Source organism: Ornithodoros turicata, chromosome 6 (genome assembly GCF_037126465.1).
Source record: "Ornithodoros turicata isolate Travis chromosome 6, ASM3712646v1, whole genome shotgun sequence".
NCBI classification, from domain to species: Eukaryota; Metazoa; Arthropoda; class Arachnida; order Ixodida; family Argasidae; genus Ornithodoros; species Ornithodoros turicata.
The window spans coordinates 73537825-73549965 of NC_088206.1; the positions used below are offsets into that span (position 1 = coordinate 73537825).

Here is a 12141-nt window from a genome sequence, read left to right on the forward strand (position 1 = left end):
TACTTCTATTTGTGGGAAGCTCGAGCTCGGATGAGCTCGAGCACATAAGTCAGTGTCTTGAATGTGCTCTCAGGCAGACATCATGGCTTGATCTCAGACTATTAATACCAGATGGGATGAAGCACTTTGCATTGCCTTAATTTGCCTTGTATACCTGAACAGACTTTTCCACCTGAAGCAAATGTTCTGGACCACCCCAAATGGACACTTTCTTTTCAACATATAGCAACCAACAATGTCCTGTGGACAATTCACATAAGCCACAACATTTTCTGGGCAGTTTTGCTACCGCTAGTACAAACAGCCACAGCTTTGTGATGTCAACTGGCCGTGGCTGCCAAATGAAACGAAACTATTCTGAGCGAATGGATCGTCCAAACGAAACCGTGCTCCCCACAATTCTCAGATTTGTAATGTTGTAATGTGCATTCGCAACACTTGAGTCGATCATCTCAGTTGAGCGTAAACAACTGGCTAAAACACTCGAATGTCCGATGAAACATTCTGTAGCGAGTTCAGTGTATCTACCTGTCCAATAACAGCTGCATGTAGTAAATGTGTTACCGTTTATTAAACATAATGTACAAGGGAACAATTGACAGACAAACTATTACGTCATCAACACTTCCATCTGCACCAACCGAGCATTTGTGTCTCCAGGCATTCGGTACGGAATCATACCAGCAAACGTGATCAATGCCCGAGCTTGCATTCGCAGGTACAGCAGCTGACCTTCCGTGTCCTTTCCCCGTCCACTGAGCATTGCAGTACCTGAAGTCCCGCCGCTCCGCAGTTCCTTGTACTGCGTGTGGAGTAAGTTCATGGTTGCCAGCAACACATCTGCCAAGATGCATCGAATTTCCTCCGTGAACAGGGAGAAGTTTGTCACTTTTGTTTCAACCTCTTCCGTGGAGAACGGCAGCAAATTCAACTTCTGCATTGTTTCCAGAGCTTGCGTCTTTTTTCCTGAGTGAGCTTGGTTGAAGAACGTTGCCAAGTCAAGCAGGAGGTAGAGAGTTGACATTGTGTCCGTCGATGCGGATGACCCATTGGTGCGATACCTCTTTGCAATCTCGACAGCTAACGTCTCCACCCTCTCCCTCGTTGACCCCGCCGTGCTCTGCTGTGGAACGACTTGTCCCAACAGTTTATTCAACAGTCTAACAGCTTCCTCGTGTTTTCCCGCTAAGTCGTACAACTTGACTGCATCCTCATATAACCCACGTTTTTCGCTGTCAGTTGCGACTGCTTCAACGATCCGTTGAGTATCGCCGAGGAAACAGTCAACTGCGCCATGTTTTCTCGACCCGTCCGCTTCCAGCTTTCCCAAAAGTGCCTCGAATTCTCGAGTTTCCAGGACCAACTCGCTGATGCATGCCACAAACAAGTTCTCGCTGTGGAGACCCTTCAGGTTGCGGAGGAAGTAGAAGTACTGCAGTGCTTCTCGCGGATCAGTCGATTCGAACTTCCGCGTGTATGTCATCAGGAGACGGGCAAAGTTGAGGCGGCGTGTTGGCGGAGAGTCTCCGTTTTGCGCGGATAGAATGGCAACGTGGATCGACGAAGGGGTTAAGAGAAGGTTCGACTCGTAGAGGACGATGGCGATGTGGACGGCGTGACAGCGGAGGTTGTCCAGACGAGACAGGAAGTCTATGGCAGCTTCAAACTGGGCTGTCAGGAAAAGCACCTTGAAATAGAGGAAGGGCTGGTGATAAGCGTCGAAATGGGTTTCTCCGTGCTCTTCGAGCAGAAGCGTTTGCAGACGAGACAACGTAAGATGATCGTGTTGAGAGGCCTCAACTTCGGCATCATCGAGATGAACTTGACAAAGGCGGAGCCAGAGGTAATCTTCAACCTGAAATATTACAGTTGTAGTTGAAGTGGCCCTTATTACCAGTTATGGGTAGCTTATTTACGTTACGGCATGCTTACCAAAACAGTAAATGACTCGGTTACATTTTAACAAATTAGGGCCGAGCAGATGCAACTTTATAAAAATTTATTTTTGCACTTTAACCGTCCAACTGCATGGCATGCATAGAGCCCCGAGCTTTCAACAAAATTTTGCGGAATTGGCCGTGTCTCTCGGACCAGTTATTACCCCCAGAATTATCAGTTTCTCGCGGAATATTAATATCTTACAGAATTGCATAAGGATTTCGATCTATCAGTGACATTTTCGAAGATTAAATCCGATCGGTCGAGACTACAATGCCTGACACCACTGATAACTTGTATGGTAACTGGGCGGAATCTGGTTTAACACGAAAAGGTCACTCCCTACGTTTATTGCATTCTCAATTGCCATGGTACCTCGTACTTCAGCTTGCCTCAGTATTTTTGCACGGGCAGCGCATGTCCCACACGAGCTGCATTCTTGCTAAGGTCGTAAATTGATCATCATCATCCTATTACTTCTAATTGGAGCTGCACCCTGTTGCGTTGCTGCCGTCTGCTACGGCCGTATCTCCGCTTCTGCCAGTTCAAAATTCAAATTTCAACTATCCAAACACGAAGGAGATTTTGCAGGCCGACGCGTAGCGCCCCTCGTGGATAATGCGGGCGGGCTCCAGCATAGGGGTTGCATGGTGGGTATAATCTAGTATGTCGTGATCACGAGTCACACGATCGGTCCTGCAAGAGGGGTATGTTACGTCCACGACCTACTGGATTATAACGACCATGTCACAATCAGAAAACCCTATGAGGAGCTTGTCCGCACGATCCGCCAGGGGCGCTACTCATCGGCACGCCACAATTGGACGATGGAAATTCGAATTCTGAACGCGCAGAAGCGTGTGTACGACTACCGTAGCAGACGACAGCGATAGCTCCGATGAAAACGCGTAGAATGATGATGATAAGCAACCTCAGAATGAAACGTCTGTGGAATGTCCACCGTTTGTACAGGAATACTAAGGTAAGCTGAAGTACAAAGTATTGTAGAAGTTGAGAAAGCAATAACTGGGACGATGAGAAGCGCCACCGCTACCTTCCAAAAATGCGGTGCAAGGAAGGGGTGCGCACGACATGGTCGTTATAATCTAGTAGGTCGTGGTTACGTCACGACATACCCTCGTTCCCAATATGCTCTTTCAGAAGCCCCGTGCGCGCGCGCGTTCGTTTGCGGGTGCCCTTTTTGTTTGTTTGTTTCCGAACCTGCCGCAGCCAAACACAAAAATTACTGGCGGTCATTTCAGCGCTCCTTTAACGACAGTTTTACCGCTACATTTCACCGAGAGCAGTGACTTATTACAGTTAAAATTTATACTCTCCCACGAGGGCAGCTAGCTGGTGTAACGAGTTAATTACCGAGTCGCTCGTTGCTCAGTTACTACTAATGACTTTTTTTTTTTTTTTATAAAGAAGGCAGCGGACCTTTGTAGCAACGTCAGGATGATCGTCCGTGACGTCACATCCACCCAGAATGCAGTAGACGGCCCGCTTGAACTGGTCGGAACTGGCCCGCACGGAACGCGCGTACTGGAGCCGCACTTGGCCCTCGCTGCTCGGGTTCAGCCGGTGGTCCGGCGACTGCAGGTACTCCGACAGGTACGAGGCGATGTCTCCGACAGAGTTTCCGGCTTTGTTTGCTGCCTCGAGGGCCGCCTCGACTTCTCCGCAGCGGAGGCAGTAGTAGATGACCGCCCACACCGGATGGCCTGAAAGACACTTATTATTAGTAACGTACAATTTTCTGTTCCAGGTAACAATTTTATGTGAGGCTTCGATTCCAGCACTGCACACTTATTTACGATTGGGATGGTCGTAACGTAGCATTGTTACGTTACGTTTGTTTGTTATGTTATGTTACGTTATGAGCATCACTTCCAGTGATGCTTAGATTTCACCTTTTTTGCGCACATGTGACAAAGTGTGATGTTTTTTATTGTTCTAGTCAGCAAAGAGTTAAGTCTAATTTTTGTGGCAACTACGACTAAAAGTAACACTTATTATTGTAGTCATTATAACCTACAGTTACATTTAACTCCCAGAATTATTATGTTTAGATGCAAACTAGTGTGTCAGAAGACCAATGTTCGATTTGCCGGCGTCAGCACCTCTTTTCCCCCCGAGCTGTTTGAATTCGTTACCTTCCACAATTCCATCCTCAGACCTGCCTGGTGGCAACCTCACGTTGAGGAAACCTCTGACGAGGTTCAGTGTTCCTGGTACGCCACCTAGCGCCGCTTGATTCAAGTTCCCAAACACTATCATCTGCATGTACAACATGTAACTTCGCTCCAAATACTTTCGAGCTTGACGTATGAACACAGCCTGCAATACAGCGGACGTCCGCTCGGCGTAGGTGTCTCTCGCCGTCTGCAATGGGACTTCTGTTAAGTAACAGACCATGTCCCACAGGTCGACCGCGTTCTTGTCGTCGATCTCCTTCGCCATAGCTTTACAGCGACTGGCAAGGTTCGGTCTCATTCCGCCCTGTACGACTTGTTCGTTGTACAGGAAAACCTCGCGAGCGTACGCGATCTCGGCGTTCGACATTGTGCTTCTAGTCTTCATGTTGATGCTTGTGTCTGGTAATAAAGAAGCAGAAGGGATACTGACGTCCATCACTTCCTGAGACGAACCCAGGAGAGAGTTGAGAATGTTTTGTTTTTCCTTCTGCCAGTTGTTGAAGGCCACGTCCCAGTAGAATTTGTCAGATTCCTGCAGAGTCGTCTTTGTAGATTCCTCGATGACGGACAATATGGCATTCTCCCGTTCATTTCTTAGGAAGCCCTGAATATCTGTCTCCTGTATGGGCTCGATGGGTTCAAACGTCTTCGCAACGCTTAGGGAATCGAGTTTCTGTGACACTTTTGGAAGGTCGAAGCCTTTGGAGCCCAGAAGAATGGAGGCTTTCACGTCCGTAGTGTCTTTCGGTGCAAGTTGTGTCGTCCGGGCCCATAGCTGTTGGCCTTCCTCAAGGATTTGTTTGAGGTTGCGCTGGACCCTTGGTAGGTCGGCGTACCCGTCTATATCAGCTGTCAGCTGTTGCGCCTGCTGTAGTAAATCGCCAAAGCCCGTAGAATCTTCTTCCATCATGTTTTACAGCGATGAATAGACAAGACTTACCAACCTCGAGTATAAAATTCAACGCGCACCGCTTACACAGTGTATGCAGACCTGGAACTTGCATTCAGTTATCAAGAGGTGTCTAATCGTCTAAATTTTCATTTGTGAAAAAAGATGGTCAACTGCCTCTCGTTTCATGTATGTATATTTTGGCAAAACATCTTTCACAGGGCCGTATGTTTTACATGCTTATAATGAGATAAAAGAGATTTAAAGTGAACGTGTTCGTCGTGTTCGTGTCGTCTGCGACAAATATCAAAGCACATCACATTTTGATCAAAATGAGTTAATATAATCTTTATCTGAGCTTATTTTTTATTTAAAACTTTTATAAATCACATCGTAGCCCAACGTGTTTTTCAAGCTCTTCCGTATCGATTTCACCAGCAGAAACACTTTTCGCTGGTTAAAAAAACATGGCGTCGCAGTGTGGTCTGCGATTTTCCTTACGGTGGTGTGTTTTGGTGTGAAACATAGCGTAGTCTCCTTTAATTTTTGCTTCGTCGTGCGGGAAGGATGTAGTTGTTGTAGCTGGTATTCCTCGTCATACTTTTTTTGTGACTCCTAGTGCTTTCAAACCAACGTCAACACAACATTCAAGCAGCATTATGACGACGGACAAAATCAAGGTAGCCGTCCGGGTACGGCCCATGAACAGGAGAGGTATGTTAATTGTTTTGTCGTATCTGCGTATTGTTGGCAGTTAGGTGTATATGTCGCACATGTTTACACGCATAGTAGACGTCAAAATAGCGTTGTCGAATCACAGTGCGGAGAGTCTGCAGATCGATCGACGGAGTACTCGAGTGGTTAACTCGTTCAGCCGTTTTATCTCATCGTGTCCGCTTGATCCTCTTGAGTGAAAGATTAACTGAGGGCAGCAAAAATTACTATTTTGTTAATGTCGTCTGCGAAGAAAACAAATGTTTGACGAAGACGTTGATATGTGCACGGAAGGCTGATGCCACAGCTTGGCGTCGAACAGCTTTTAGCCGTGCGCCATTCATTTCTGCAAAGGGGTGTGCGCTAGTTTCGCCAGCGAGAAAAGTTGAGCAATAAATAAGTAGTGGGTAAATTGGAGTGAGATTGGGTCGTGCCACATTTAGGATTACACCACGATAACATCGCGAGGTGGCGATGTTGGTGTCCGTCTCCTTTGCCGTGTGTCTGACCAGTCGTAATCGGTCAGTATAAAAACGTTTGCTCGGTGTCGGTGTTCTAGCGGATGTTTTGATGTGTAGTGGATGTGCTTCTGTGGACACTTTGGAAGTGTGACGAGTTTTCTCCTCCTAGTTTTGTTTTATGTGCTTTCTCAGCGCGAATAATTTTTGTTTGCGGGTCGAGTCCTTAAATATGTCGTATTTTTTCTAATATTAACGTTTGAGCAAGGAAATTTTGCGGTGACTGACGAAGCGTCGTTTGCTTTGCATATTTTCTTCTGCAACAGGAGCTACTTTTTTCTTCTTCTTTTTGTGAAGACGTTTCTTCCTGTCTTTCTTTGTGTTGTGTCGTCTGTTTTTCGTCTTTTTCCCAGTCTCGGGTTTTCGTCATGGATCTTAGCCACCAGCTCGCTTGCTTTTTAACCATTTTATCTGTTGCTGTGTTCGTGAGTCTGTCTAGGCGATCCTGTTTCACATTCCGGGATTTTGAAATGGGCATCGCGTTTTACATTATGGATGAAAATGGACTCGGATGCCAACAAGCTGGCATCGAATATCTCAAATGTCCCGTTCGTGAACAAAATATAAAAGTATTTGTTTCATCGTCTCATTTCGCGTGTCGCTCGAACTACGTGTGAAATAGGAAAAAAACGAGAAATTGAAATCATCACAACAACCGCGATATAGTTACAAGGTCCATTGATCATCCGGAAGTATCAACTCAGATTCCATTTGGTCCGTTCCCCAGCTTTTTCTTCGCTTCATGTTAGCTGTCATTTGAATGCAGTAAATATTGAGCGTAATTTAAACTTAGCAGTCACGCAAAAATATAGAAAAAAAAAACACAGACGGTTCAGTGATTTCCTTACCAATATATCCAAATTTGTAAAAGGAATCACCATAGGGCTTGCACGCAACCTGCAGTGACACTGAATTTCTACACAAATAGCAAAACTCCGAGGGCATACAGGGTGTCCCACGGAATAGCCGTATATCCTAGTCGCAGGTAATTTTTCATTGTGACTCATTAATTTACTTATAAGCTCTTTAGAAGTTCCTTGAGTCACTTTAAACCTTTAGGGACCGAGGTGTTAACTGGAGAGTTGTAGATCTCCTTGAGGATCATCCGAACGAGGAATTTCCAACGAAGTAGTACGCTTTGTTTTGCTTCGTTTGTTTTTGTTTTTTGCCTACAAAGAAAGCCAACAAAATGGCAAAAAAATAAAAGAGAACCGTGACAGCAGGCGGTTTCACCGGGCATTTTTGAAATACAACGTATTGCTCGAACCATGACACATGCTTTTGGCTCACAAGAGTCCTTTTCAAAAATTTGATGTAATAAAGTATTACAAAGTTTCCCTGGAGCACCCTATGTTTCTTACCACCGACTATATGCTGTCTGAGGTTTTCCCTGGGTTTTCCGAAGACTTTAAAGATGAATGTCCCCCCGAAGTCGGCCCAGGACTTATACTAGCCCTTCACTCCTTCCTGCTGCCCTCTCTCCATCTGTCCACATCTCTATACACCGCTCATAGCTACAGTTGCTTCGCGGCGTTAACACGGAACCAAAATAAATAATAATGCGCAGATTGTGTCGTTGCGACAACCTCGTTTACTTTTCTCGAAGCATGGCTTTGAGTCAACGGGCCTTTCTCTGGCTTAATTACCCCACCTATCATTGTTACTACGTGAAGGCGCGGAAGCGTGAGAAATCAGAACAGCGCACGTCGGTAAGCTTTTGAAGTCACGACGTTAACGTAAGCGCCCGGCACGACGTAGCACGTCCTACGTTTTCCGTGAGCTTGTGTTTTTGAACCGTCCTGCGTTGGTGTCATCTGATATACTTAATTAAACGGCAGAAGCGGCCTGTGGCTCGGCCTGTTCGTCTGCGAATAACTTCTTCTGCAAAGTCGCCCGCTAACTCGCGATTTGTTGCTAAATTACGGAATTTAACTTTTCGAGCGCTTTTAATGGACGTTTTACTGTTTCATTGCAACGTTATTCCTTTGCCAAGATCGTCTGCTCTCGGAAAGCGTGCGTCTTCTGCTGGACAAAATTAATTTCTAGTTTACGGATTAGCTGTATGCAGTTCGCTCCTGCGTTTTTTCTCTCTCCTTTAATTGAATATATTGGAAGTACTTTATTTGCACCGTTGTCTCGAACAGGAAACGGACCGACTAAAGCAGAAATGCGCTACCGTCTTTTTGCATTGAGACATTTTCCGCATCCACTAAAAGGAGTGAAGGAATCGAATTTCCACGCGTAGGCTTTTTCTCTCGTTTTTTTCTTTTCACCGAGTCAGCTGGATCATTGTGCATTGAAGGCATTGACCTAGGCGTTACGCATGGTCAGTGGAGTGAAGTGTTTGACCGCCCTCGTAAAACAGGAAGAGGGAATCATCTCTCTTCCGCGATGTCGTCTGCTATCTCGTCTGCTCGCGCTTGTGGTTTCTGCTTCCGAAAGATGACCCACCTACGAGGAGTCCCGCATAAAGCGGTTAAATCTTGGCAGACCAGAGATTAGTTTTTGATAAACTACGATTGGTGGCATTTTTGGTTAGCTGTTTGCTCGTAGCGCTGGGCGTTTCGGCGTACTTAGATTTAGCTGAATATATTTTTTACCTCTACATACACGTTTTTTTTTGTTTGTTTTTTTTCGTTTCTCGCACGGATATCACTTTGTTTGCGACGCTTATTTTCGTGACACACAACCAACATTTGACGGTTCTGGGGCACTTCCTTCTCTAAAGTGTCGGGGGGGAAAGCAGAATGCATGACTTTTTGTAGTAACGACCGAGAAAGCACACGAGGCAGCTGAGGACCGTAAAGTGTCACGGATTGAAGTAGTAGCTGGTGTTTGGACGTTTATTGGACGTAAGCCTAGCGCCCCATCAAGTGACGTGGCCTTAGAGGATATCAGAAGAGGCTTTTAACAGATATTGACTACAAGTGGAAAGACGTCGGTGTATATCACTTCGCAGATGATAGCGTCCGAACGCAATGCACGTGTCTCATAATTGGAAACGTCGACATATACGTGACTATATCGCCGCAGCCATGATCAGAGGCCAAACATCTTGCGAGGAACGCGATTGCTGCTTCTGTTCTCGTTTTGTAAATTCTTGGCAGACTTGTACAATCTACTCGAACCAAGTATTTAAGTTAATTTACCGAGTACCAGACAAGAGAGTAACTGAGTGGAGTACTAAATACCCAAACTTGAAAAGTATTTGAGCAGAATGCTCACAAAAGTAACTCTTCCGTCTTCCCTACTTCTCCACTCACGTGGCATTGTGTAGGGGAGAGGGAAGACAAATACAATGATAAAAGCAAAGACAAATGCTGGGACAAAACGTTCATAATTTGACAGGTGTCAAGTGGCACTAACGAAAAAGAAAGCCATGTGTACCCTCTTTGCAAAAGCGTCACTGGGCAAGTATTTGGGAGATACTAAGTTATTCCCAAAAGTATTTAAGATATAGTAGATATAGTAGTTAAGATTAGTAGAGCATTTAAGTTACCGGTACAAGTCTGCTTCTTGGGACCTCGGTAATTATAGTCTTACCCGATGTCTTTGCTACTGCCATCCTGAGGACTTGTGCATCCAGCAATGCGCCCGCAGAAACAACGTCTAAAGACGACGTCCCACAGAATAATTTTTTATTTCAAAAAAAAAAAAAAAGAAGAAAGAAGAGAGAGAGAAGAATTTACTTAAGTATTCAGTTAAGAAATTCAGTCGCAGAAACGTTCTGTGTTCTTCCAAGCTCTACAGAAAAATTCTGAATTGGACAAATTCTACTGTGACTACTGCAGTGATAATCAGTGATACTGCAGGGAGCCCTGCCTTGCGACGCCCCCTCTGAGGTACACCTCTCTCGAAGATATGATAACTGCCCTCATCCTTCGGAGGAATAGCTCTGTTTATGCTCTCGGTTTTATGTAGCGCTAAAACGTAACGCACAATAAACGAATTATGTTGCCACAGGACGGCGATTTTGAAACACTCGAGGGTGCTTACAAAAACGGCCTTTCTTTTCCCCATTACACGTAATATAACCGACAACAGGTTACGCTGTCTGTTTGTGTTGGATAGGCACCAAAAAGAATCCCCTTGGAAGCTACGTTTTCGAAGCACACGTTTGTCACCAAACGCCATAATCCCCGATGGCTCCGGGAGGCCAAGCAGTCTGAGCATCCTTCCAGTTTGACGATATCGAGCTTTTGGCGAGAGATGGGGGACGCTCATATTAAATCTATATCTCGAGTATACGAACGCGGAAATATATATATATATATAAAAGGCGAAACCAAGTTGCGTGGCAAGATGACCGTTGACATCGATTTTCTATTATCTAGGAGCAGTGGATATGACTCAGGGTCATTTTCTTTTTTGACAACGCGAGGGTGGAGCGCTTGATGTCGTTCGATGACATGACATTGCGCATGAGACAGGTTGTATCGATAAGGGAGTGTTTACATTCGAGCCTTATTGTGACCTTGCTGCTGTGGTTCGACCGTGAATGAGGTGTCTGCGAGCGAGGTTTCTGTGACTCGAGCAGTCGTCCTACGGGTCGTAACAACCTGCCTAACAAAGCCTGACATCCTCCCCGTCACAAACATTGGGGCGCGAAAGAAACATACGACCGAACAGGACGAGCTCGATCGCCGTCGCACAATGCACTGTCCGAACCAACCAGCCCGCCTTTCTACGCTAAGGTCGTCACAAAGTCGCGGGAACGATGTTTTGTGACACGAGGCTGTGGTCCTATAGAAGACTTCACAGCCTGTGCATGGCCAAAGTCACATCGTGTGTCACTGGCATCTGTTGCGCGTCCCAGGAGCGATTTTCGTGTAAAGTAAAGCAGTTTGTCAAAAGTTGTCACCTATAGTTGTGATCTCATATTGAGGAACTTTTTTTTTTTTCCGGATACGGGAGGGCCGTGTCATGCGGTCAAGTTCTCTTTTTAGAATGTTGCACGGTATTTCGTCGTCCGTGCTGGATGCACCGCTTCAATTCCAGAGAGAGTCGCGTCTCTGTTCAAGTGTGAAGCCTCCCAAGCAGCACCCCAATGTCGGGCCGACATCGGCCCAATGTGCTCCTGCCGACACCCCCGACATCGGCCCAACATGCACTTTGCAACACCGCCCAGAGTTGGGCCGATGTCGGGTCAGGATATTGGCCCGATATCATTTCGACATACTGCCGATGTCATTTTGACATGCTACCGATTTGTGACCGATGTTGCGCCAGCATAATTTTGTATTTTGATTCGCGGTCGGCAGTCGTAACTACAAAAACAACGTTAGACTAGTTGCGCCTATTTGTGACAAAATCATTCCTCGCTGTCTGGGTTAGAAAACGAGCCCTCTGTAAAGCAGGGTTCGGAGGAACTTTGACGATAAATAATGGGCCAGGAAGAACAAGGGTGTTGTTTAGCGCGTCCAAAGGAAAAAAAAAAAAGGACCGGGAACCCCCGAAGAAGCGAACAAGACGCGAGCAGCGATATCGATTTCCTATTATCGCGGTCTGTGACCATATCTGCGGAGAAGATTCTTTTCGTCGTGTTGGCATGACCCCGGGGCAATTTGTGGCCTTTGCGCCCAGGGTTGGCAGGTCGAAATCCCGAAAAGTCGCAAACGCGCCGTCAGAAAGTAGCCAATTTCCCTCGTACGTAGCCAATTCTTTAGCCAGTGGTGTTCAGGCATCGTATATTGGATATTGAAACGAAACAGTCGGAAGGATATCGTACCGGCTAAGAGAATTAAGGCCGTTCGTCAACGGCAACAGGAATGAACGCGTACTTTGGCATCATGTGGTGCACGATAAAAGGACTATCCCGATTTAGGTGCACAGGCGTTTTCAAATGTAGTGCCAAGTGCCATCCACAAAATAGCCAAGTCGCCAT

The 12141-nt window shown here is 46.0% G+C and overlaps 2 protein-coding genes across 4 annotated transcripts in view; one reads left to right on the forward strand and one right to left on the reverse strand.

Moving 5' to 3' along the window:
- Positions 1–543: 543 nt before the first annotated feature.
- On the reverse strand, positions 544–5133 carry LOC135397352 (nuclear pore complex protein Nup93-like). Its single transcript, XM_064628896.1, has 3 exons — positions 4095–5133; positions 3379–3662; positions 544–1855 (listed from the first exon to the last, which is right to left on the reverse strand). Exons 1-3 carry the CDS (start codon positions 5044–5046, stop codon positions 611–613), a joined length of 2481 nt encoding a protein of 826 aa, XP_064484966.1. The 5' UTR covers positions 5047–5133; the 3' UTR covers positions 544–610.
- Positions 5134–5482: 349 nt separating this feature from the next.
- The window catches only part of LOC135397355 (kinesin-like protein KIF13A), a 50162-nt gene continuing 43503 nt past the window's right edge, over positions 5483–12141 (forward strand). For all 3 annotated transcript variants that reach the window (XM_064628899.1, XM_064628901.1, XM_064628900.1), the window contains exon 1: positions 5483–5739. In XM_064628899.1, coding sequence (XP_064484969.1) covers positions 5685–5739 — 55 coding nt within the window. In that variant the 5' untranslated portion in view covers positions 5483–5684. The remainder of the gene's footprint in view (positions 5740–12141) is intronic.

Excerpts from the sequence above, each read along its gene's own strand:
- LOC135397352 (XM_064628896.1), bottom strand. The coding sequence starts at position 5,046 with ATGATGGAAGAAGATTCTACGGGCTTTGGCGATTTACTACAGCAGGCG. Across the intron at positions 3,663-4,094 it reads TGAGGATGGAATTGTGGAAG|GCCATCCGGTGTGGGCGGTC; the intron begins GTAACGAATTCA and ends AGTGTCTTTCAG. Across the intron at positions 1,856-3,378 it reads ATCCTGACGTTGCTACAAAG|GTTGAAGATTACCTCTGGCT; the intron begins GTCCGCTGCCTT and ends GTAATATTTCAG.